Source organism: Amblyraja radiata, chromosome 10 (assembly GCF_010909765.2).
Source record: "Amblyraja radiata isolate CabotCenter1 chromosome 10, sAmbRad1.1.pri, whole genome shotgun sequence".
Taxonomy (NCBI): domain Eukaryota; kingdom Metazoa; phylum Chordata; class Chondrichthyes; order Rajiformes; family Rajidae; genus Amblyraja; species Amblyraja radiata.
This window is the reverse complement of record NC_045965.1, coordinates 26,557,211-26,582,122: the sequence shown is the minus strand read 5'-3', so window position 1 is coordinate 26,582,122 and position 24,912 is coordinate 26,557,211. Positions and strand designations below refer to the sequence as shown.

At 44.6% G+C, this 24,912-nt stretch overlaps 1 protein-coding gene across 1 annotated transcript; it reads left to right on the top strand.

The window, feature by feature from the left end:
* The first annotated feature begins 6,045 nt into the window (after positions 1-6,045).
* Positions 6,046-10,770, top strand: fam163a (family with sequence similarity 163 member A). Its single transcript, XM_033029156.1, has 2 exons — positions 6,046-6,154; positions 10,258-10,770. Exons 1-2 carry the CDS (start codon positions 6,062-6,064, stop codon positions 10,630-10,632), a joined length of 468 nt encoding a protein of 155 aa, XP_032885047.1. The 5' UTR covers positions 6,046-6,061; the 3' UTR covers positions 10,633-10,770.
* Positions 10,771-24,912: the final 14,142 nt, after the last annotated feature.

Below are 24,912 nucleotides of genomic sequence, written 5' to 3'. Positions count from 1 at the left end.
GACGTGACCATCCGAGGGAGACAGTCCAGGGGGGATGGGGGGCACTCAGCAAGGCCAGTTCAGAGCCGCTATAGCTCTGGGAATGAAGCTGTTCCTGAGTCTGGAGGTTCGGGCATAGAAGGCCTTGTAACGTCTGCCGGAGGGAAGTAGTTTGAACAGTCCATTACAAGGGTGTGAGGAGTCTTTATGGATGCTGACGGCCTTCCTGAGGCACCGTGTGTGGTAGATGCCCTCCAAGGCTGGTAGCTGTGTCCCAATAATCCTCTGCGCTCTGTGGACGACGCGCTGAAGAGCTCTCCTCTCCGCCTCCGTGCAGCTAAGATACCACACAGAGATGCCATACATTAATATGCTCTCTGTGGTGCAGCGGTAGAAGGTTGTCAGCAGCTGTTGGGGCAGACCAGTCTTTTTTAATGTCCTCAGGAAGAACAGTCGTTGCTGTGCCTTCTTGACCAGCGCAGCGGTGTTGGTGGACCATGTGAGGTCCTCTGAAATGTGAGTGCCCAGAAACTTAAAGCTGGACACTCTCTCCACACTTTCCCCGTAGATGGAGATTGGGGTGTATTCTCCATTATGGGACCTCCTGAAGTCAATAATCAGCTCCTTGGTCTTGGAGGTGTTTAGTGACAAGTTGTTACGTACGCACCAGTCCGCCAGGTTCTGCACCTCCGCTCTGTATTTTGTTTCATCACCGTTGGTGATCAGCCCAATCACTGTTGTGTCGTCTGCAAACTTCACGATGGTGTTGGTGTCGAATGCAGGAACACAGTCGTGAGTGAAGAGGGAGTAGAGCATGGGGCTTAGTACACAGCCCTGTGGTGTGCCGGTGCTCAGGGTGATAGTGGAGGACAGGTGCGGGCCCAGTCTCACTGTCTGCGGTCGCTCCGTCAGAAAGTTCAGGATCCAATCGCATATCGGCGAGCTGAGGCCTAGCTGGTGGAGCTTGGTGGTGAGCTTGGTGGGGATGACCATATTGAATGCAGAGCTATAGTTAATGAGGAGCATCCTCACATATGTGCCCTGTCTGTCCAGATGAGTCAGGACAGTGTGAAGAGCTAGAGAGGTGGCATCTTCTGTTGATCTATTTGCCCTGTATGCAAATTGATGAGAGTCCAGTGAGGCAGGGATGCTGGATTTGATGTGGGATAGGACCAGCCTTTCGAAGCACTTCATTGCTATTGGATTTAGGGCAACCGGGCGGTAGTCATTCAGGTTGGTGACTTTAGACTTTTTCGGCACCGGCACTATGGTAACTGTTTTCAGGCACTTGGGAATCGTTGCCAGAGATAGAGACAGATTAAAGATTCTCGTGAATACCTCCGCCAGCTGTACAGCGCAGTCCTTTAGTACCCTTCCCTGGACTCCATCCGGGCCTGCGGCCTTGCGTGGATTACTACATAAAAATTTTAAACGGTTTGCTAACCAAAGAGATTTAGTTTAGTTTTGAGATGCAGTGTGGAAACAGGTCCCTCGGCTCACCAGGTCCGTGTTGGCACCAGCGTTCACCCCGTACACTATCACTATTCTACACACTAGGGACAATTTACAATTTTTACCGAAGCCAACTTACCTACAAACCTGTACCTCTTTGGAGTGTGGGAGGAAACCAGAGCGCCTGGAGAAAACCCACATGGTCACAGGGAGAACTTACAAACTCCATACAGACAGCACCCATAGTCAGGATCAAACCCGGGCCTCTGCCACTGTAAGACAGAAACTCTACCACTGTGCCACTGAGCCCGTGAAAGATGATTTTATAAATAACTAGCTGAAATATTGTGAACTCTGGGCGGTCTCTTGAGGGAATATTTAATTGCCATAGAAAAAGCGTGTAAGAGGTTTCCGCGCAACAAGGGCCAGTTCTGAGGAGTGGGTGGAGGATAAGTTTGTTGTCATCAAACAGGAAGGTATGAGGTGACCTTGTAGAGGCTGTCAAGATAATGAGGGTTTTGACAGAGAGGTCTATCCTCTGGCGAGAGATTTAATCATCATAGATTTAAGATCATTGACCAAAAATCCAGAGGAAAGGTGAAATTTGCTCTGAGAGTTTTGGGGACACCAAACCAGAAAATAAGTTGGTGGAGGAATCCATTAATAACTTAGAAAGGAATTTAAGCAAAAGACGATGAGAAGTTATTTAAATCAGAATCTTCTATCAGTGTCAATACCCCCCATTGATGCCCGATGTCTAATAAAAGTGGAAACAAGGAACTGTTCAACAGGTCAGGCAACATCTCTGAAGAACATGGATAGGTGACATTTCGGGTTGAGATCCTCCTTCAGAATAAAAGCTGGTCTTTTGAGTGCTCTATTATTCCTGTATTGTTGATATATCATTTCAGTTGATGTTGCATTGCTGCAGAACTGAACTAGTTTTGTTTGCATCTTGAATTTCTAGTTTGCAACCCAAAATGTTAAATTTCTGATGACCTTGTATTTTTAATCAAGAGAGTTCCTTCCCAGTTTCCGGCTGTTTATGACATTGGGAGAATGCTGTCATGCAACCAAGGCATAGATGCAGCCTGACTCCCAACTGATGCCCATACCGCCACCGTCAGATGTTCCCTGGTACTGCAAACAACATAGTCTACAAAAGGAGACACAAGAAACTGCAGATCCTGGTTTACAAGAAAAGACACAAAGTGCTGGAGTAACTCAATAGGGCAGGCAGCGTCTCTGGAGAACATGGAAAGGTGACGCTTCGAGTTTGGACCCATCTTCAGCCTGTCAGTGGTGAAGAAGGGTCCTGACCCGCCCGCTGAGTTACTCCAGCACTTTGTGTCCTTTTTAGATTATAAAAGCATGTCAGCACCCAGAAACTCACCTGCCACATACAAATATTTACTTTTCCAAAATTACTGAAATGTAAAATCATAGAAATAGAGTATAACATTTGCTACAACTCTGAAGGAAGCCATTCAGCCCATCATTGTCGGTGTTGGTCCAGAAACAACTACCTGGCATAAATCTCATTTCTGCACTGGGCCCATAGCCCTGCAGGTTACAGATCTTGTGTAAGTTCTCATGTGAGTGCTGTTTGAATGTGAAGATGTTTCTCCCTCCACCGTCCTCTCCGGCAGGTCCTGTCCTCAGCAGATCCCTGTCCTCAGGCAAATAGATGCTCTCACTATCACTACCTCGGCTCCTCATCATTGTTAGACCTTTGATAGGCAGGGAATGGAGGGGTATGGATCATATGCAGGCAGATTATATTAATTTAGCTTGGTACATTGTGGACCAAAGGGCCCGCTCCTGTGCTGTGACATAGAAACATAGAAAATAGATACAGGAGGAGGCCATTCGGCCCTTCGAGCCAGCACCGCCATTCATTGTGATCATGGCTGATCGTCTCCTATCAATAACCCGTGCCTGCCTTCTCCCCATATCCCTTGACTCCACTAGCCCCTAGAGCTCTATCTAACTCTCTTAAATCCATCCAGTGACTTGGCCTCCACTGCCCTCTGTGGCAGGGAATCCACAAATTCTCAATCTCCTGAACCTACGCTGCACTGCTTCAATCACAAGGATGTCCTTCCTCAAATTAGGAGACCAAAACTGTACACAATACTCCAGATGTGGTCTCACCAGAGCCCTATACAACTGCAGAAGAACCTCTTTACTCCTATACTGAAATCCTCTTGTTATGAAGGCCAACATTCCATTAGCTTTCTTCACTGCCTGCTGTACCTGTAAGCCAACTTTCAGTGACCGGTGTACAAGGACACCCAGGTCTCGCTGTACCTCCCCCTTACCTAACCTAACCCCATTGAGATAATAATGTGCCCCGTTGTTTTTGCCGCCAAAGTGGATAACCTCACATTTATCTATTTTATACTTCATCTGCCACGCATCTGCCCACTCACTCAACCTGTCCAGGTCACCCTGTAACCTCCTAACTTCCTCTTCACAGCTCACACTGCCACCCAGCTTTGTGTACTTTACTATGTTCTATTTCCATTGTCTGTCCTCTATTCCTCTCAACCCCAGTTCATCCAATCTCTTCTCATAACTGCAATTCTCCAATCCTGGCAAAGTGCTTGTCAGTATCTGCTAACCCCTCTCTGGTTCATTTGCATCTTTCCTATAAAGGGGTGACCAACAGTGTATACATCAGCTCACAGGAACAAAGGAATAAATGTTTAAATCTGAAGGAGGTAGTTGAGGCAGGTACTATCACATTTAAGAACCATTTAGACAGGTACATAGACAGTATAGATTTAGAGGGATTTGAGCCAAACACAGGCAGGTGGGACTAATATAGATGGGGCATGTTGTTCTGCATGGACAAGTTGGGCCAAAGGGCCTGTTTCATTGCTATATGACTCTATGACATAAGACATGGAGGTTGAAGGTTAATTGGCCTCTGTAAATTGCCCCTTAACGTGTAGGGAGAGGATGTGCAAGTGGGATAACAGAGCTAGTGTGAACAGGTGATCAATGGTCGGAATGGACTCGGTGGGCTGAAGGGCCAATTTCCATGTCCCATGTACCTCTAACCTAAACTAAACTAATTAGTTTCAATGTCATTGGTTGAGCGATACCGATGATAACTCCTTTACACTATTGCATGGAGAATCTGGAAATATTTGTAACAAACAGTGGATAAAAGGTATTATAATGACTTTACAGAAGAGGTGTCTGAAACCGGAGGCCATGGGTTCAACGGTTTGGAAGGGATCAGTGAAGGAATGTTTTTCACCCAGAGAGTGTTTAGAGTCTGACCAACCTAGGCGAGTTATGGAGGCAGAGACTCCCACAACGTTTGTCACTTCAATTGTCACGGCACATAAGGAACCATGGCACATGGGATTAGTATAGATGGGTAATTAAAGGCTGGCATGGGCTTGGTGGACCAGGTGGCTTGTTACTCGTTGATGCATTGCCGCTGAAGGCATGGGTTAGGTCTACCGCTGCCTGACTCTAAAGCTTGTTAGTATTCTAACAAGTCAGTCACAATCCAGAGCAGAGCTTTGCAGCAAATGACACACAGCTTCAATTCCACTTGCAACTTGTAAGCTCGGTGCGCGAGGAAGCCTAATGAGGAACCAGAGCAATTCATGGCAGTGCCGGGAACAGCGACACTACTTTTTTTCCCCTATTTTGGATTCCATTTTGCAAATGGAACCCTTCATCGTTGTCCCACTCGGTGATCAGAAGTGGCCAGTGGAAGGGTCAAATCTCTGCAGGTCATCTTCCTCTCTACCTTTCACAAGTCCCTACAAGTGGTCTCACGCTCTGAGTCAATGGCAGCAAAGGATCAGCTGTACTTCCAGTGTTTAAACATTTAACCTCCAACCATCATACACTGGCTTGATGGAGGCTTGACGGAAAGACTGGTCTTCCCTGCTCAAATGAATGTGCGGTTCATAAGTCAGCATTTCCTACCAGTTGCTTTTTAATGCCCTGACATTCAGTCACTGAATGTAGTTGAAACTCAATTTTCTTTTCCAGGATTGAAATATTATTTTGCATTAATCTTTCAAAAAAAATTAATCAGGAGCAGAAGGCCAATCATCCTCTGAAACCACTACACATTTCAACAGGATCGTGGCTGACCTGATTGGAACCTCCACAACTCCGAAATCTTTCACCCCCTCATTTATCAAGACTGTATCTCCCTCGGCCCTAAAAATGCTCTACATCCACCACCCTTTGAGGAAGAGAGTTCCAACAACTCCAAACCTCATTTTTATCTTATGAAGGTGACCCGGATTTGAAAACAGTGATCCCCCTCCCCGTACCCCCGACTGCTGAGGGTTCGTGTAGCAAGTTGCCCAACCACCGGGTGCCGCCACAATATTTATTTTTAATTACTTTGCAAAAATCTCTAAACACCTGTTTTCGCTTCTTCTTTCTGGGGTATTACGTATAGATTGATGATAAAAAAAAAATTTTAATCCATTTAAAAATAAGGCTGTAACGTAACATAATGTGGAAAAAGTGAAGGGGTCTGAATACTCTCTGAATGCATTTTATCTTTGGTATAAACCAGCATCTTATTACATTACCCATTACCATCTCTTCTCTTTGCTTTTCCAGGGTTTGATGGAGAACTGGTCGGATGACAGCTGGAACTGTTGTTATCACTGGTGGAATACTAGCAACAGTGATACTGCTTTGTATCATAGGTGTGCTCTGTTACTGTAGACTCCAGGTGAGTTAGCAAGTGTCACTAATAGAGGGATGGGTTTGCAGAATAAGCAATGCATATACGTATACATACAAACATACAGTTTCTGAATTATGGGTTTCTGCTTTATAACACAATCCTTCCTGGTTGCTGGGAAGACTATGTTTGTGTTTGGAGTGGAACAGCTGGTGAGTCCGCTGCCTCACAGCTCCAGTGCCCCTACTTCTATTCTGCCTTCCAGTGCTGCCTGTTGTGGAGTTTGCTCCTTCCCTCCAGGTAGCTGATTTTTCCCACATCCTAAAGACGTGCCAGCTGTTGGAATAATTGGCCGCTGTAAATTGCCCTGAGTGTGTAGGTCAGTGACAGAATCTGGTGGGGGAGGGGGGTTCAAGTCATGGAGTTATACAGCATGGAAATGAGCCCTCGGGTCCAACACATCCATATCGACCAAGATGCCCCATCTAAGATAGTCTCGTTTACCCACAGTTGGCCCATATCCCTCTAAACCTTTCCCATACATGTAGAGGTCCACCACTAATTTTCCGACGACGTGGTCCAGCACCTCCTTTAATCTGGACAAAATTACGAGAGAAATCCACCCGGAAGTACCTCCGAAAATGTGGTGCCTAAGCCAGATGAGGTGGCGGTTCTATCTCATTGGGACTTCCGTGCCTAATCAGCAGGCCGTATTTTCCCCCAGTGGCCAGGGCTCTGGAACTCCAGCCCGGTCGGAGCCTGCAGTTGTGTTCCCATAGCCGACTTCCAAGGCCAACTTTGGCAGGCCGGTATCTCAGCCCCTCAACGGCCTAGGCGGACTGTTCTGGTACCTTTGGACTCCTCACGGAGGCCGTGACCTCTGTTGGTCCAGCAAAACGGATAATCCAGAAAGGCTCTGAAATCAAGAGTGCCAGAAAATCAATGGTCGGCCTGTACAGCCAAATGTCTTTTAAATGTACAGTAGTTATCGTACCTGTCTCAACTACTTTCTCTGGCAGCTCGTTCCGTATTCCCACCACGTGAAAAGGTTGCCCCTCAGGTTCCTATTAAATCTTGCCCCTCTCACCTTAAACCTATGTCCACTGTTTCTTGATTCTCCAATCCTGGATAAAATATTCTGTGCATTGACCCTCTATATTCCCCTCATGTGGGAGGATAGGTCACGGGGAAAATTATCGGTGGAAAAATTACTGAAGTTGATCTGTGGCCAGCATAAGACTCCATGGGCCAAATGGCAACCTACTATGCCATTCAGAGATAAGGGAAACAAGAGAAAATATTGACTGTGTGAGGAGTTATCCAATTCTTGCCATAATTTTGTAGACGTAGCATTTTTCAGAGCCTCAAGATGTGTCAGTGCTTCACAGCGATGAAGAGCAGTCAGTGTTTTAATGTAGAAGATAATTAGGCAGCCATTCTGCATACAGATATCTCCCACAAACACCAACAAGTCAGCTAACATGGGATTTAATGATATTGGCTAAGGGATTGTTTCTGTTTAGGCTTCCTATCTTTTCTTCAAAATATCGCAGAGTTCCTTCATTGTATCCATTCAGGACATTGGTTTAATGTCTAGTCCAGAGGACATTGGCATCAGCCTCACACCACTCCTACAAGGCAAGGCTAGTGGTCACCTAGACTGGGTGTAGAAACTCCAAGGAGCAAACCCACAACATGCGATGCAGAGGCACAAGAATTGCTGCGGTTTGCCGTGTCGCAGGGACCTGCAGTCATTATGAGTGTGATAGACAACTGTAGGACATTGGCTTGGGTCTCAGTGGTCACCTCTATATCAAACATTGCTTGGAGTAGCCCAGGAGCCCTGTATTGGATTTGCTGTCTCTATAGGTAAAGTCATTGGACCTAGGAAGTCCTAGGTTTGCTGGCTTTTAGATATCTGGGTCCTAATTGAAGGATTAAAAGCAGAGGCTACTTTTTAAATGGGGAGAGGATTTAGAAATCGGAGGTGCAAATGGACTTGGGAGTGCTAGGCAGGATTCCCAAAAGAGAATTTGCAGGTTGAGTCAGTAGTGAGAAAGGCAAATGCAATGTTAGTATTCTTTTTAAGGGACTAGAATATAAAAGCAAGGGTGTAATTCTGAGGCTATATAAAACGCTGGTGAGACCACATTGGAATATCATGAGCATCTTTGGGCCCCATATTTGAGGAAGCATGTTCTGCCGTTGGAGAGGGTCCAGAGGAGGTTTACGAGAATGATTCTGGGAATGATTGGGTTAAAGTGTGAGGAGCATGTGAAGGCTCTGGGCCTGTACACCCTAGAGTTTAGAAAGATGAGGGGGATCATATTGAAACCTACTGAATAATGAATGGCCTAGATAGAGTGGATGTGGAAAGGATGTTTCCAGTAATGGGACAGTGTAGAACCAAAGGCCACAACCTCAGAATAAAAGGACATAGCTTTAGAGTGGGGATGAGAAAGGAATTACTTTTACCAGGAGGTGGTGAATCTGTGGAATTCATTCCCACAAGATGGCTGTGGAGGCATGGCATTGGGCATTATTAAAGCGGAGATTGATATGTTCTTGATTAGTAAGGGTGTCAAAGGTTACGGGGAGAAGGTAGAGAATGGGGTTGAGAGGGAAAAATAGGTCTGCCATGGTCGAGTGGCAAAGTGGCAATAAGCCAAATGGAGCCGAATTTTGCTCCTATGTCTAATGGTCTTAAGGTATTTTGTAGCCTCTTCTGATTTCAGACAGCACCATTTATAATGTCCTAAGGAATGACTTAGGGAGATGACTTTGGGACGGCACGATAGCAGGGGGGGCAACACGATAGCACCACGGTAGAGTCGACCTGGGGTCAATCCTGACTACGGGTGCTGTCTGTATGGAGTTTGCACGTTCTCCCCGTGACTGCATGGGTTTCCCCAGGTGCTCCAGTTTCCTCCCAGACTCCAAAGACGTACAGGTTTTTAGGTTAATTGGTTTTGGTAAAGGTTATAAATTGTCCCTAGTGTGTAGGCTCTGGAACTCCCTCCCCCAACTGATCCGCAATTCCGTGTCCCTCACCATCTTCCAGTCCCGCCTCAAGACCCATCTCTTCACCTCTGCCTATCCTTAGCCCCACGTCCCCGTCCCTTTTCATCTGTGCATTAATTGCCTCATACTGTGTTTTGTATTGAATTCTGTCTGTACTTTGTGTACTAGTCATGTCTCTACTATTTATTTCATTCCCCTTTCATGTTTTTCCTCTACCTGCTCAATTTTTGTAAGGTGTCCTTGAGACTCTTGAAAGGCGCCCATAAATAAAATTTATTATTATTATTATTAGGATAGTGCTAATTTATCGGTGGACTTGGTGTGCTGAAGGGCTTGTTTCCATGCTGTATCTCTAAACTAAACTAAACTAAATTAATATCACAGCAGGTGATCAAGAGGTTGGGCTGGGAGAGGGACAATAGAGGGCTATAAGGAGCTTCTTAGCAAAGAGAGCCAGGCATTGGCAGCAAACCCCAGGATAGGGCAATTGCACACACGTGGTGACCAGTGAAGCTTCAGGAGTATCCCTGGAGGACAGCAGAAAACTTGAAGAATTGCAGAACCTCAGAGAGAAAAAGAGAGGCACGAGAGCATGAATGAGAATGGGCATAGAACAGTATAGCACAGGAACAGGACTCTCGGCCCACAATGTCCCATCTAGTCTAGTCCCTCCTGCCTGCGTTTGGCCCATAATCCCTCTAAATCTTTCCTATCCATGCACCTATCGAAATGTTTCTTAAATGTTGCAATACTACATGCCTCAATTACCTCCACCGGCAGCTCGTTCCATACACTCACCACCCTCTGTGTGAAAGGGTGACACCTTGGTGAAGGAAACTGGGTGCCATGTGCTGCAGAGTCTGGGATGACTTTACTTGTCGTGCAAGGCAAATAACTAGCTGGGAGATAATCAGAGGGCTGTTTGTTTCCAGTTTCTGAGTCCTGTCTCCTTCCTGTTTCTTTTTTTTGTTTTCTCCACCAGTTTTACTGTTGCAAGTCTGGGATGAGTGAAGTTTATTTGGGATGCAAGGCAACGAATTAGTAGGGAGATAATCAGAGAGCTGTTTGGTTCCAGTTTCTGAATCCTATCTTCAGCCTGTTTCTTTTTTTGTGTGTGTTTTCTCCGCCAGTATTATTGTTGCAAGAGTGAATCGGACGATGAGGAGGAAGACTCAGATTTACACCCTCACCCACACTTGGCATGCGACGCCTGCAACGCGCACTTTGAAGACGGGTTTCTCACTCAGCTGCCTGCGCCGGTTGAGCCCAGACAGGCAGCGGCGAGGGCCTCGTGTCCCGACTGCTCCCCCCGCCGCTCCCCATTTTACATACAGACCGCCGAGGAGATGCGCAACGGAGGCGATCGGGTCGCCTACACTCCCGCCCGCTACAAAGAGGCGGGCCCACCCTTCAAAATGTCGTCGCTCCAAGGTTACCCGGTGAGCCGCCAGAGCACGGTGCGGGAGACGCCGGCCAGCGGCAGGGCTATAAGTACTGAGGTGTGAACTAGGGGTGGGAGAGAGGGCGGCAGTCGGAGGAGGAGGCAACATCCTTCCATTGCTGGGAAAGCAAAAAAAAATACCCTGCAAAAAAAAATGTCTTTGAACAAGAGGTTCCAATAAAGGCAATGTACCTTTCCCAAATGGTCCGTGAATTGAGGAGAGCGTCTGTCCTGTGGCCTATCTGGGCACTTTGGTTCCTTTCATCTGAGAGAACAACATGATCAAGGGATAGAGCTACCCCTCGCTTCACTCCTCTTTGGGAGTCACAAACTTTGTACAGGAACTTCAAACGCAAGGAGGGAGCAGCTGACTCCTCAATTTTTCAGAGGTTAAGGACGCTGCATTTTCAATTGTGAGATTTGAAGGTGAAGTGGAGTGGAATTTAAGCATTTACAATCAGTCATAGAGCCTTATCGTGTGGAAACAGGCCCATCAGCCCAACTTGCCCACACTGGCCAACATGCCCCATCTACACTGGTCCCACCTGCCTGCTTTTGCTCATATCCCTATAAACCTGTCCTATCCATGTTTCTGTCTAAATGTTTCTTAAACATTGTGATAGTACCTGCAACGTACTTTATAACATTTAAGGCTGTGGAGGCCAAATCAATAGATGTTTTTAAGGCAGAGATTGACAGGTGTTTGATTCATATGGTGTCAGGGGTTATGGGGAGAAGACAAAGAATGGTGTTGACAGGGAAAGATAAATCAGCCAGAGTAGACTTGAAGGGCCGAATGGCTTAATTCTGCTCCTATAACTTTTGACCTTATCTGGAAACCTAGCCATGCCCAAGATGAGAAATCTTAATGTTAACAACATTATTTTTTTATGGTTCTTTAAACATTTTTTGTCAATCAGTCATTAAACTAGAGGAGATTTAACAGGTGAAGGAAGAGGGAGGAATTTTCTGATTTTGGAATAGTCTGTGGCAGGACATCATGTAATGAAACATAATCCTTGAGGAATTTTCAGCACAAGTGATGAGTGCCAGCCCCAGTGAGATGGGGAAATCACTCTCCTGTGTTTAGATTTCTGGATGAGGCAGGGTCAGATATGGTGGTGACTGCTATCTCTTCTCAGCCAAACAGCTGGCATCATTGGCAGGGCTTACAACTGGGTGAGATATCTCAGACCTGCTCCTGGGTGAGATTTGATCCCTAGGGTGGCACAGTGGCACAGCTGGTAGAGCTGCTTCTTCACAGAGCCAGAGGCCCAGGTTCGATTTAGTTCCGTTTAGTTTAAAGGTGCAGCAAGGAAACAAGCCGTTCAACCCACCAAGTCCACACCAACCATCGATTACCCATTCACACTAGGTCTATATAATCCCACTTTCTCATCCACTCCATATGCATTAGTGACAATTTACAAATGCCAATTAACCTACAAATGTGCGCGTCTTTGAGATGTGGGAGGAATCCGGAGCACCCGGAGGAGCACAGGGAGAACGTGCAAAATCCACACAGACAGTACGTGAGATCAGGATCAAATCCTGGGTCTCTCGCGCTGTGAGGCAGTACCTCTACCAGCTGTGTCACTGTGCCTCCCAATTTTGTCCTTGTATGCTGTCTGCGTGGAGTTTGCATGTTCTCTCTGCAACCACATAGGTTTCCTCCGGGTGCTCCAGTTTCCACCCTGTGTCCCATTTTTGAAGGTTAATTGGCCTCTGTAAATTTACCTTGGGGTGTAGGAAGTGGATGCAAAAGTGGGATAACATGTAACTAGTGTGAACAGGTGATCAATGGTCGGTGTGGACTCGATGGGCTGAAGGGCCTGTTTTCACGCAGTATCTTTCAATAAATTCAATCAATAATTCAGGGGATAACCAAGTGGACTGTTGAATGTGCTGGAAGTGGATGAAGACCCAGTGCCCCCTGCCTCCATAACACAAATATTCAAGCCCAATAGTTGAGTGGGTTTCAGTGATGGGAAGGCAGGAGAAAGGCGTTTTGAAAAAGTGGGGTTTAAAATATTAGATGTCAATGAAGCGAATTCACTGCATTCTATTCTGAGACATCAGAGGAGCTCATCCATGCTAAACAAAGATACTCAGAATTGTCAGGACCCCTGATGCTTATCATATCATAAAAGACAGGACCGTTTCATTCGGTTCAGCCCTCTTTCTTTGGACTAAAAAAAATGAAGCCTATTGAAACATCCCCTAATTGGTGGTCTGATGTATCAGCTGGTCTGGTGGGAACATTCGCATAAGAATGAGAATCACATCCATGTAAACCATGCACGCTCTCTGCTAAAGCAACACACTCACCTTCCCACCACAGTGTGCGACTTTCCGATTTCAGTCATTCTCGACGCAAAAGTACTTGTTTGTGCATAATAGCTTAAACAATAATGAATGTGAGGTGGCTTTGCTGCCTTAGAAATTATAAAACAAGCAACACAAATAATCTATAAAACTTGTAAATGGAGAAAAATATATAATGTTGGTATCTCAAAGAATTTCGAAAGACATCTCTTTCTTTTGTTTTTAAAGATATGTTGGCTCCCTGTATACTTTCCTAAGATCATGATGTATCTGTCAATGGATGAACATCAATACAATGGAATCACCCTCTGTATGTGGTGTGTTGGCTGAGATACAGCAAGTTTCAAGGAGACATCTGGATCAAGTCTTAATTTAAAGTAGACTCGACTAACGGCAAGGACATCTCTATTTAGTTGCTGACGATAGACACAAAAAGCTGGAGTAACTCAACAGGTCAGGGAGCATCACCGGAGAAAAGGAATAGGTGATGTTTCGGGTTGAGACCAATCTTCAGACTGAGAGTTTGGGAAGAGGGAAACGAGGCATATAGAAGGTACATAGAACAAATGAATGAAAGATATACAAAAAGCATGATGATCAATGAAAGGTGCAGCCCACATTGGTCCATTTTTGGCTGTGGAGAAGGTGATAATGAATGGAATAATTGGGTAATGATTGAGGATGACCGTGAAACTAGTACGATGACTACTAGGGATGGAGAGAGAGGGGATGTAAGGGTTACTTGAAGTTAGAGATATTAAAACTCATGCCGCTGGGTTGTAAACTGCCCAAGTGAAATATGAGATGCTGTTGCTCCAATTTGCGCTGGGCCTCACTCTGACAATGGAGGAGACCCAGGACAGAAAGGTCAGTGTGGGAATGGGAAGGGGAGTTAAAGTGTTTGACAACCAGGAGATCGCGTTGACCAAGGCGGACTGAGCAAAGATGTTCAGCGAAAGCATCGTCCAGTCTGCGCTTGGTCTCGCTGATACAGTATGTAGGAGCCCACACCTATTTAGTAGTGAATGGGTGCATAAACAGAAGCATGTTGAAGGCATCCCATCCAGGTCTTTACTGTCTGCTGATAATTCAGCAAGGACCAAGAGGGACCAACATGATGGGAATTGAAGAAGCCATGATGCTAGGGTTGGAGGTGCTGTTGGCACAGAACAAACCAAGTTATAATATTGCTCACATCTCATGGTGTGCACACCCAACTTTTAAATATGTACTTAAAAGAGTGGAGCAGCTCTTGTCCCCAATCACCTCAGTGTGGTCCAATCTGACTACAACATACACATTGATTGAACAATACATTTACTCTTTCAGAAGTACCTGGACCTCAGCACAAGCTCTGTCAGCTACAGCATTTGCAGCATCAGGCTGATACATGAAAAGTAGTAATTTGGTTAAAAAAAAATACTTCCATAGTTAATAGATATCAACTGTACAAGGTTTCAATTAATTACTAGAGATGGTAAGATGACAGATTTTTGTATGTGATGGTGGTGAATGTGGCTTCTTGACACAAGATTGTGCGCCACCATTTGCAATGTTCTCTTCACCAGCATAATCCATAATCAGGATTTGGTCATCTCCTAATAAGCTTCATGCATCAGATTTGTGATGGTTCTATCCAGCAGTCAGATCCACATTGTCTTTGAAGAGGAATGTTTTCAATGTTAAGGATGTATTTTTCAAGATGGAATAGATTGTAATGAATAGTTCCTGCTTCAAAAACCCCTATACGGAAGTGAAAGTGGTTCTAGCTGAGGAAAGTGAAATGGGCTTTCATGGTTATAAAGATCTGTGTCAGGTCTCCTCACCTCTGACAAGTACCCAAGGGCACCTGTGCCCCTTTGGCATGTAAGGCACTAGTGAGGGCATTCAATAACTGTACAATCTATTCTGTGCCAGCTTCTTCTCACTGTGTTTCTGTTCACTGTCCTTTTCCCTTTCTACCTCTGTTTATTTTTTAACACGCCTCCTCTTCTGTCTCCCCCCTATAATTTCCTTCCACCATCCCACTCCCACACTCACTTCCCCACACCCCAAAATTCACACTAACCTCACTCACTCCGTGACCCAGATCTCAGAACTATTCTGCTTGACTTCCTCCACAGCCACTTTCTCCCTATTGAACTTGGCTACACTGTGTGAGATTTTTACTCCCATGTACTGCCCTCTGATTTTTGTTGAGAGAAGCAAAGGGATCTGTCTATATCAGTCCATTTCCAGAAACGAAAATGAGCAGAACCTGATTCTACAACATTATGTGATATGAATATGAATGTACACAGTGCCCTCCATAATATTTGGGACAAAGACCCATCATTTATTTATTTGCCCCTGTACTCCACAATTTGAGATTTGTAATATAAAAAATCACACGTGGTTAAAGTGCACATTGTCAGATTTTATTAAAGGGTATTTTTATACATTTTGGTTTTACCATGTAGAAATTACAGCTGTGTTTATACATAGCCCCCCCCCCCATTTCAGGGCACCATAATGTTTGGGACACATGGCTTCACATGTGTTTGTAATTGCTCAGGTGTGTTTAAATGCCTCCTTAATGTAAGACAGCTCTCAGCACCTAGTCTTTCCATCAGTCCAGTCCAGTCTTTCCATCACCTTTGGAAACTTTTATTGCTGTTTATCAACATGAGGACCAAAGTTGTGCCAATGAAAGTCAAAGAAGCCATTATGAGACTGAGAAACAAGAATAAAACTGTTGGAGTCATAAGCCAAACCTTAGGCTTACCAAAATCAACTGTTTGGAACATCATTAAGAAGAAAGAGAGCACTGGTGAGCTCACTAATCTCAAAGGGACTGGCAGGCCAAGGAAGACCTCTACAGCTGATGACAGAAGAATTCTCTCTATAATAAAGAAAAATCTCCAAACACCTGTCCGACAGATCAGAAACACTCTTCATGAGTCAGATGTGGATTTGCCAATTACCACTGTCCGCAGAAGACCTCATGAACAGAAATACAGAGGCTACACAGCAAGATGCAAACCACTGGTTAGCTGCAAAAATAGGATGGCCAGGTTACAGTTTGCCAAGAAGTACTTAAAAGAGCAACCGCAGTTCTGGAAAAAGGTCTTGTGGATAGATGAGATGAAGATTAACTTATATCAGAGTGATAGCAAGAGCAATGTATGGAGGAGAGAAGGAACTGCCCAAGATCCAAAGCATACCACCTCATCTGTGAAACAAGGTGGTGGCGGTGTTATGGCCTAGGCATGTATGGCTGCTGAAGGTACTGGCTCACTTATCTTCATTGATGATACAACTGCTGATGGTAGTAGCATAATGAATTCTGTAGTGTATAGACACATCCTATCTGCTCAAGTTCAAACAAATGCCTCAAAACCGGCAGTTCATTCTACAGCAAGACAATGATCCCAAACATACTGCTAAAGCAGCAAAGACGTTTTTCAAAGCTAAAAAATGGTCAATTCTTGAGTGGCCAAGTCAATAACCTGATCTGAACCCAATTGAGCCTGCCTTTTATATGCTGTAGAGGAAACGGAAGGGGACTAGCCCCCAAAACAAGCATAAGCTAAAGATGGCTGCAATACAGGCCTGGCAGAGCATCACCAGAGAAGACGCCCAGCAACTGGTGATGTCCATGAATCGCAGACTTCAAGCAGTCATTGCATGCAAAGGATATGCAACAAAATACTAAACATGACTACTTTCATTTACATTACATTACTGTGATCCAAACATTATGGTGCCTGGAAATGGGGGGGGGCTATGTATAAACACTGCTGTAATTTCTATATGATGTAACCAAAATGTATAAAAATGGCCTTCATTAAAATCTGACAATGTGTACTTTAACCACATGTGATTTTTTTTCTATTACAAATCTCAAATTGTGGAGTACAGAGGCAAATAAATAAATTATGTGTCTTTGTCCCAAACATTATGGAGGGCATTGTATGTGCAATAATGGCAACGAAGCAAGGTCTTGCTCATTATTTTTTGCAAAAATAATGGGCCTGTCCCTCTTAAGCGACTTTTTAGGTGACTGCAGGAGATTATGCTGTCGCCACATGGTCGCCACATGTTTGCAGGTGGTGCCGGGGAGTCGCCTTCATGGTTATGATGAGTTCCCGCATTCTGGGAACTAGTTGCGGCCTCATTATGGTCACCGTGAATTGTTAAACATGTTGAAAAATTAGTGGCGACTAGAATGAAGTCGCCATGGAGAGTAGCGAGAATTCTCGAGCTGTAGATGGGTTGCCAGGAGGTCCTAATGGGTTGCCAGGAAGTCAAAGGTTTTTGGAGGTTCTTGTAGGTTGTAGCCGGTGCTGACCGATGAATTTCATTGGCTCATTGGGGAAAAAAAGGTAAGCAGTAGTTTTCAGAACCAAGGATAACCGACCGGTAATGTTAAATGTCCGCTGAGCTTCACAGCCGTGTATCTCTAGCTTCTTAAAAGTTGTCTCCACTCCTTCTCCCCCCCCCTCTTTTAAAGGTCTTACCATACACTGTGCTTTAGCCGTCTTTTTACAGCGCCAACCTTCCTCTTCATCGCGGTGTGTGTCTGTAACACATTGGCTTTGCACCGTGTGAATTTTTTTAGACAGCGCTCCCCCCGCTTGCCCTGTCCCCCGCCTGCATAACGGGCTGATGAAAGAAGCGATGTGTTTGTGTGTGTGTTCCACTCTGACAGTCACCGTTCCAGTTGCCAGTTTTTCAGGCGACTGCCGGCAACTTGACAGTCACATGACAGTCCACTAAAAAATCGCCTAAGTGGGACAGGTCCGTTAGTTTTCTCGATTGTAAACCGCATGTCAATAGTCTGTCGAGGTTCTCAATGTAAACTTCACATCTTAACTACATTTTATCAGTCAGAAACCCTTTATGAATTCAAAGAGAGCAATGGGATGTGTAAAGTAGTTTGTCCAATAAGGCTGGCAAGAAAGTATTGGTGTCTTAAGAGAGAGCTAGATAGGGCTCTTAAAAATAGCGGAGTCAAGGGATATGGGGAGAAGGCAGGAACGGGGTACTGATTGGGGATGTTCAGCCATGATCACATTGAATGGCGGTGCTAGCTCGAAGGGGAAAATGGCCTCCTCCTGCACCTATTGTCTATTGTCTCGTGGCCTTGGGAGGATACGGGCAGTTTGGGAATACCGTTAATTCTGAATGTCCTTCCAAGTCACACACCATTTAGATTGGGAGAATTGTCAGCATTCCTTCACCATTGCTGGGTCATAATTGTGGCACTTGCGATCTTACAGAAGGAGCTTCACTGCATGGCTGCAATGGTTCAAGGCAGTAAACGTGCTCATATCTCATTGACTCACCACATCCAAGGTTGGTTAGGGATGAACAATAAATGGAATCCTTGCCACTGACACTATTCCTCAAAAATGATTATAGTTTGAAGAAGATATAAAGCACTTTTTAAATCCTTGCTACCTCTTGAGCTATTGTGTTTGCTTTCAATTTAGTCGTGGAGATGCCAACTCTGTAGAGTCATAGAGCACGGCAAGTGGTACTGCGACCCACCAAGTTCATGCTGGCCTTCAAGCACACACTTACATCGATCCCATTTTATACTCCCCGCATGTCCAAAAAGTCCCCCCAGGCTCCACCACTGACTTTTTAGTAGAACGAGGTGGGCTGCATTATGAGGCACATTACTAGCTAATGGGTCACTCCAGCGTCAGACCACCATTTTGGGGGTGGATGGGCACAGACTCTGATCCCTTTGCCATCTCCCCTCTGCCCACCAGCCTTGATAGCCGACAACCTCACATTTGCATAGGTGGCTTGGAAATCTGCAGGAGTAGAAGGTTGATCTCCAGAGCAGACTGTAGAGAAAAATCATCAGAACATGAACAAAACAGTTTTCTCAATTATTTTTCTGAACATTGTGTTTATTACATCTTAAAAGGGCCTGGTTCATAATCGTCTGATCGTACATTGAAGATGCTCCTCTCTTCCCAATCTACCCTTTGATGGGGTAGAGAGAAAAGGACCCTGGAGGTCATTTATATCCATGCCTGCATGGATATAACTTACACCATGACTGCAAATTGGAGGTTTCAAAGATGGTTGTACAACTCACCACAGTACTCAGTGACCACACTCTTCCACCGTCCACCCAACATCACCTCAGCTTTTGAGGATCCCAACAGCAGAAATGTCTAACATTAAATGGCACAGGTTCAGTATAAGGGGTGAGACATTTTGTGGGGTTTTCCGAGGAATTATATTTTCATCTGAAGGGTGGTTGTCTTGAGAAGGTGATGGAAGAGAGACTCACACAACATTTAATAAGTAGTTAGAGGAGCTCTTGAATCACCAATGCATTGAAGGTTACTATCTAACTGCTGGTAAATGGGATTAATATAGATGACTTCTTGATGGTCAGCATGGACATGGTGGGCAGAAGGGCCTGCTTCTGTGTTTTATGGTTCTATGTAGCATGGCCAGCTCTGTTGGATTAGTACGGGTGTCAGGGTGGAGAATGGGGTTGAGAGGGAAAGATAGAGCAACCATGATTGAATGGCAGAGTAGACTTGATGGGCCAAATAGCCTAATTCTGCTCCTATAAATGATGAACTTATGTTGAGCCTGCTATGTGACAGTGTTTGCCCCAACATCCACATAATAACGAGGTGGCACCCAGTATTTCTCAGCATTATTTAAAAGCTGAGGAATCCAGAGTTGGAACCCCAAGATGTGGCCTGTTGCCCGGAGAAGGAAGATTAATCCCTAGGGTGTGGCCTTGAGCAAACCTAGCGAAACTCCTTGAGGACTGTATTAACTATCTGTTTCAGCTCCAATCTTCTTTGACCACTTTGGTCTACAAAATCTTGGCGATGGAGGAAAGAATCTGTTTGGGAAGATTCATGACTGCTGGTGATCATCTAGTCTGTTTCCTAGAAAGTATCTGGTGACCAAGAACACAGGAGGAGGCAAAATAGCTTGAAGTCATGAAATGCAACATAGCAACATATGCATATAGTAGCCACATTAATTTATTAAACCTTTGCTGCATGGGCGTAACTTATAGCTCAGTCAGATGACACTCAACATCGCTCATAAGCGCCGTACACAGAACAGTGGAAAATAGATAATTCATTTGCAGCATGCCAACCACCTCACCACTATCTCATTCCCATCAACGCCTTCTCAACTTCAGCCCTGAGATGTGATGACAAGCTAAGAGCAAGTCTCTTCTGAATCCCAGAGATCAAGAGGAAGGATGGAGGGAAAAACTGTGAAAGTCCAGTCATCCCAGAGAATGTGTGTAGAAAGGAACTACAAATGCTGGTTTATACCGAAGATGGACACAAAGTTCTAGAGTAACCCAACGAGTCAGGCAGCATCTCTGCAGAAAAAGGAGGAGTGACTCCTGGGGATGGAACCTGGGTTTGGTCTGAAAAAGGATTCCTTCTCGAAACGTCACCCATCCTTTTTCCCCAGAGATGCTTCTGACCCATTGAGTTACTCCAGCACTTTGTGTCTATCATCCTAGAGACAGATTTGGTTGGAGGCTAGAATTGGCTCAGGCCACTACAACTGGTTATATGGTACAAGGTTGAGTTGGAAATTGGGAAGGCAAACATTCATAGTAAATTGGAAATGAATGCACTAAATCATATGGATTAATAGGAAACAAGAACATAGAGGAAATATTCTTGTGAATGATATGCTCTACATATTCTAATGTACAGAATTCAGTATGAGAATACTTAACATCACCACGGCCACGCATGTTTCCTTGGTTTGTACTGGAAAGGGCTGAATGTACCCTGCTAACTGGATTTTAAGAGTAAATTGTATTTATTTAAATAAAATAATAAAATGATATGACTTGAAGTTGCCGAGTACCTGCTGTGGAGTGTGTCTCTGTGTTGCCTTTGAATTTCACTCTTTGGGGCACATTGGGACATCTTTGAAACAAGGCTAAATGTTTTCATCTCTTGGCCCAAAGGCAGATGATGGGATCAGCAGAAGAGCGAGGGCCTTGGAACTTTGGAAAAACAGGGCTTCAGAAATTTACATCAAGAGGCTACCAGATTCACATTGAGCATCCTAACATGTTGAAAAGTAAATGCAGCGTTAATCTCATAGCTTTGTGCTCTCTCTGAGATCCTTTCGCTTCCTTTACAGTGTCAATCTGGATCGAAACCACAAGCGAGCTGTCCTGACCTACCATCTACCTCATTGGAGACCCTCGGACTATTTTTAATGGGACCTTACTGGACTTTATCTTGTTATACGTTATTCTCTTTATCCTGTATCTGTACATTGTGGATGGCTCGATTGTAATCTTATATAGTTTTTCCGCTGACTGGATAGTATGAAACAAATAACATTTCATTTTGGCTCAGTAGGCGTTACAAGGAACTAAACTAAACAATCTGTGTAGGAAGGAACTGCAGATGCTAGTTTGTACCGAAGATAGATTCAAGATGCTGGAGAAATTCAGCAGGTCATAGGTGATGATTTGGGTCGTAACCCTTATTCAGACAAAGGGTTTAGACAAAGGCCCTGAAGAAGGGTTCCGCCCCGAATCGTCACTTATTCGTTTTCTCCAGAGATGCTGCTTGACCCGCTGAATTACTCCAGCATCTTGTGTTTATCTAAACTAAACAATCTATCCCTGGAAAGGCAGGTAAGTCTACAGAAGAGATTAGACAGCTAATCTGGTAATAATTTAGAACATGCGTAGCGAGATCTCAAATTAAGATAACTGCAATCGGCGATTCTTTAAAAACCTGGTGAATTAAAATTAAAGAATTAATGTTGGAATCAAAATTAGAATCCATCCACACTGCAGAAGGAAGAGGGATGTCATGGAATGTAGTAGGATGAGCTTGTGATGTGGTAACTCAATGAAGGAGTTCTGTATGGAACTTAAATTTCACTGTACCTTATCCGGTTAAGTGACAATAAACGCAGACTTGAACTTGAACTTGAAGATGTGACCATATAGCTTCAGGTTTGGATGCAACAAAGACCCTGGGATCAGGGGGTATTTTAGGCAGGATTGACTCAGGTTTTGGGTCTACTGGAAAGAGAGATTCCAGGAATCTGGAAGTTCCCACAATGGGAAAGGAATATGGAGGTCCCCATATGCAGCAGAGGCAACCCAAGGTCTCAGAGAGTTATGGTAGTAGTTAGATCTAGATGCACACTTCCCAACAGGAGTGTTGAGCTGTCCAACCTGTCACTGTAAACATATTATAAATTATTATAAATGATAAACAAGCACCATATTAAAAAAAAAATAATGATCCAATCAGACCAAAGGGTCTGTTCACCTACTATCACCAGAAGGTAGTGCACCATGAGAGGGGAGGATTTCCATAGGATTTTGAAGTACTAAGGAAGGATGTGAGCCCTCATTGCACCTAGAAGAGGAGAGAATGGCAGTGAAAGCGGGTGCTATGGTTCACTAAAATTTCAAGATCTCTTGGGAGTATGAAAAATAATAAATTAAGAGAAGATTAGTAGGGCATGAGATTGCTTTCTGAGCCGGCATGAACTCCAATGTCCTTTTTATACAGCTGAAAGAGCTAAATGCTTCTTGAAGCCAATCATTGCTTTAAACCTGAAATACAAGCAATTGAGGCAAGAGTAACAAGCCTCCCTGTAATTAGGAGTATAACTTCATGAAAATTTGATGGGAAACTTTCTTAAAAACATATAAACTTTTTCACTTTGTAGCCAGACCACCTGGGTAGTTCCATGTAAAACCTTATGCCCTAAACGTGGATCACAGGGACATCTGGATGTATTCAAAGGGAGAGAAGTAAAGAGCACAAAGAACACAATTTATTACACTTTCCCAGGCACTTGCACACCTAGAGTGAACATAGATAAAAGTGCTCAGGAATGTTTGCATCATAGCAACCTAGAAGCTCGACACCCTTCAGATATATCAGCCCACTTGCCAAGTAGCCCATTCACCATCATTCACTCACTCTACCACCGAAACACAGTAGCAGCAGTTTATACTATATTTTGTATAGTACAATGTTTTACTTACGCATTGCAGCTACTCAACAAGATGCCTTGTGCAGCCCCATTCAAACAAACAAGCGCTACCAGCTAGAAGGACAAAGGCAGCAAAAGCCACTGCCTGCGTTGCCCTCCAAGCCACACGCCATCTGATTTGTAAATATATCGCTGTTCCTTCACCATCGTTGGGTCAAAACCCAAGGACTCCTTCTCTAACTGCATTGTGAGTCTATCCACACCTCAAGAACTGCAGCAGTTCAAGGCAGCACTGCATTGTCACCTTCCCAAGGGGAATTGGGGTTGGACAGTTAAATGTCTCGCCTGGGAATCCCACATCCTTTGAATGAAAAAGGTTTAGATAATCCCATGAGTATGCTCTGCAATTTACTGAGTTTGAGATTAGTTTACTGTCACATATACCGACGTACAGTGAGAAGCTTTTGTTGCGTGCTAACCAGCCAGCGGAAAGACAATACATGATTACAATCGAGGCGTCCACAGTGTACAGATACATGATAAAGGGAGTAACATGAATAACTTTTGGTGTAAGATAAAGTCCAGTAAAGTCTGATCATAGATAATTCTGAGGGGTAGACGAGGTAGATAGTAGCTCAGGGCTGCTCTCAAGTTGGTGGTCAGATGGGGCAGAAGTTCTGTGTTGTTGGGAGTGTTTGCAGGTTAATCCTATTTGTAAAAACCATGGAGTTTTGGGACTTGGCTGCCTCCTGTGGGTATAAGGCTCTTGGAGTTCTCAAACCCGCCTCTTTGCTCCCCCACTTTTCAGTTTCTTGCAACCATTCCAACCATGAGTAAGTCTTAAATGCACATATTCATTATTTCAAAGATCAAAGCCGAGGGTAATATTTATCTTCAAATAACTTTGCTAAAGCAGTTCAACTGGTTATTAAAAGCACAAAGTGCGGGGGAACTCAGCCGGTCAGGCAACATCTGTGGAGAGAATGGACAAGCGACATTTCAGGTGAGGACCCTTCTCCAGACCGTATTGGGTGATTGCCCTCAATTGTATTATGTCCACAACTAACACTCTCCTTAACCTGGAGGAACTTGACCTCACACTTTTTGATTCCTCTTACGTTGAAGATAAGATTATTAAGGGTTTGGACATGCTAGAAGCAGGAAACATGTTCCCGATGTTGGGGAAGCCCAGAACCAGGAGCCACCGTTTAAGAATAAGGGGTAAGGCATTTAGAACAGAGATGAGGAAACACTTTTTCACACAGGGAGTTGTGAGTCTGTGGAATTCTCTGCCTCAGAGGGCGGTGGAGGCCGGTTCTCTGGATACTTTCAAGAGAGAGCTTGATAGGGCTCTTAAAGATAGCGGAGTCAGGGGATATGGGGAGAAGGCAGGAACGGGGTACTGATTGTGGATGATCAGCCATGATCACATTGAATGGCGGTGCTGGCTCGAAGGGCCGAATGGCCTACTCCTGCACCTATTGTCTAAGAAGGGTCCCGAATGAAACATTGCCTGACCGTTCCCTCCACAGATGCTGCCTGACTCCCTAAGTTCCTCCAGCACTTTGTGTTTTGCTCTGGATTCCAGCATCTGCAGTTCTTCATGTCACCTGGTTAATATCTATTGGTATTCAACTAAGAATAAATATCTCAGAGGCCTGCTTTGGCTGTAAAGGATTTTGAGATACCCATAACTCAATAAAGCTGCTATGTAAATGTAACATTTTCTTAATGCAATAACGTGAACATCAAATAAACAGGCAGTTTGATGATGGAGGACATCAACTCATCCTCCCTGGACCAACAGTGGCGTAGCGAGGCGGAACAGTGATACAGCGGTAGAGCTGCTGCCATATAGCACCAGAGAATCGGATGCTCCGGTTTCCTCCCACACACCAAAGACGTACAGGTTTGTAGGTCAATTGGCTTCGGCAAGTTGTAAAATTGTAAATAGGGTGTAGGATTGTGATAATGTACAGGTGACTGATGGTTGGCTTGGACTCGGTGGGCTAAAGGGCCTGTTTTCATGCTGTATCTAGTC

Bases quoted from the DNA above. Each gene is read 5' to 3' on its own strand.
- fam163a (XM_033029156.1), top strand. From the start codon at position 6,062: ATGACAGCTGGAACTGTTGTTATCACTGGTGGAATACTAGCAACAGTG. The intron at 6,155-10,257 runs GTGAGTTAGCAA...TTTCTCCGCCAG, and splicing joins TCTGTTACTGTAGACTCCAG to TATTATTGTTGCAAGAGTGA.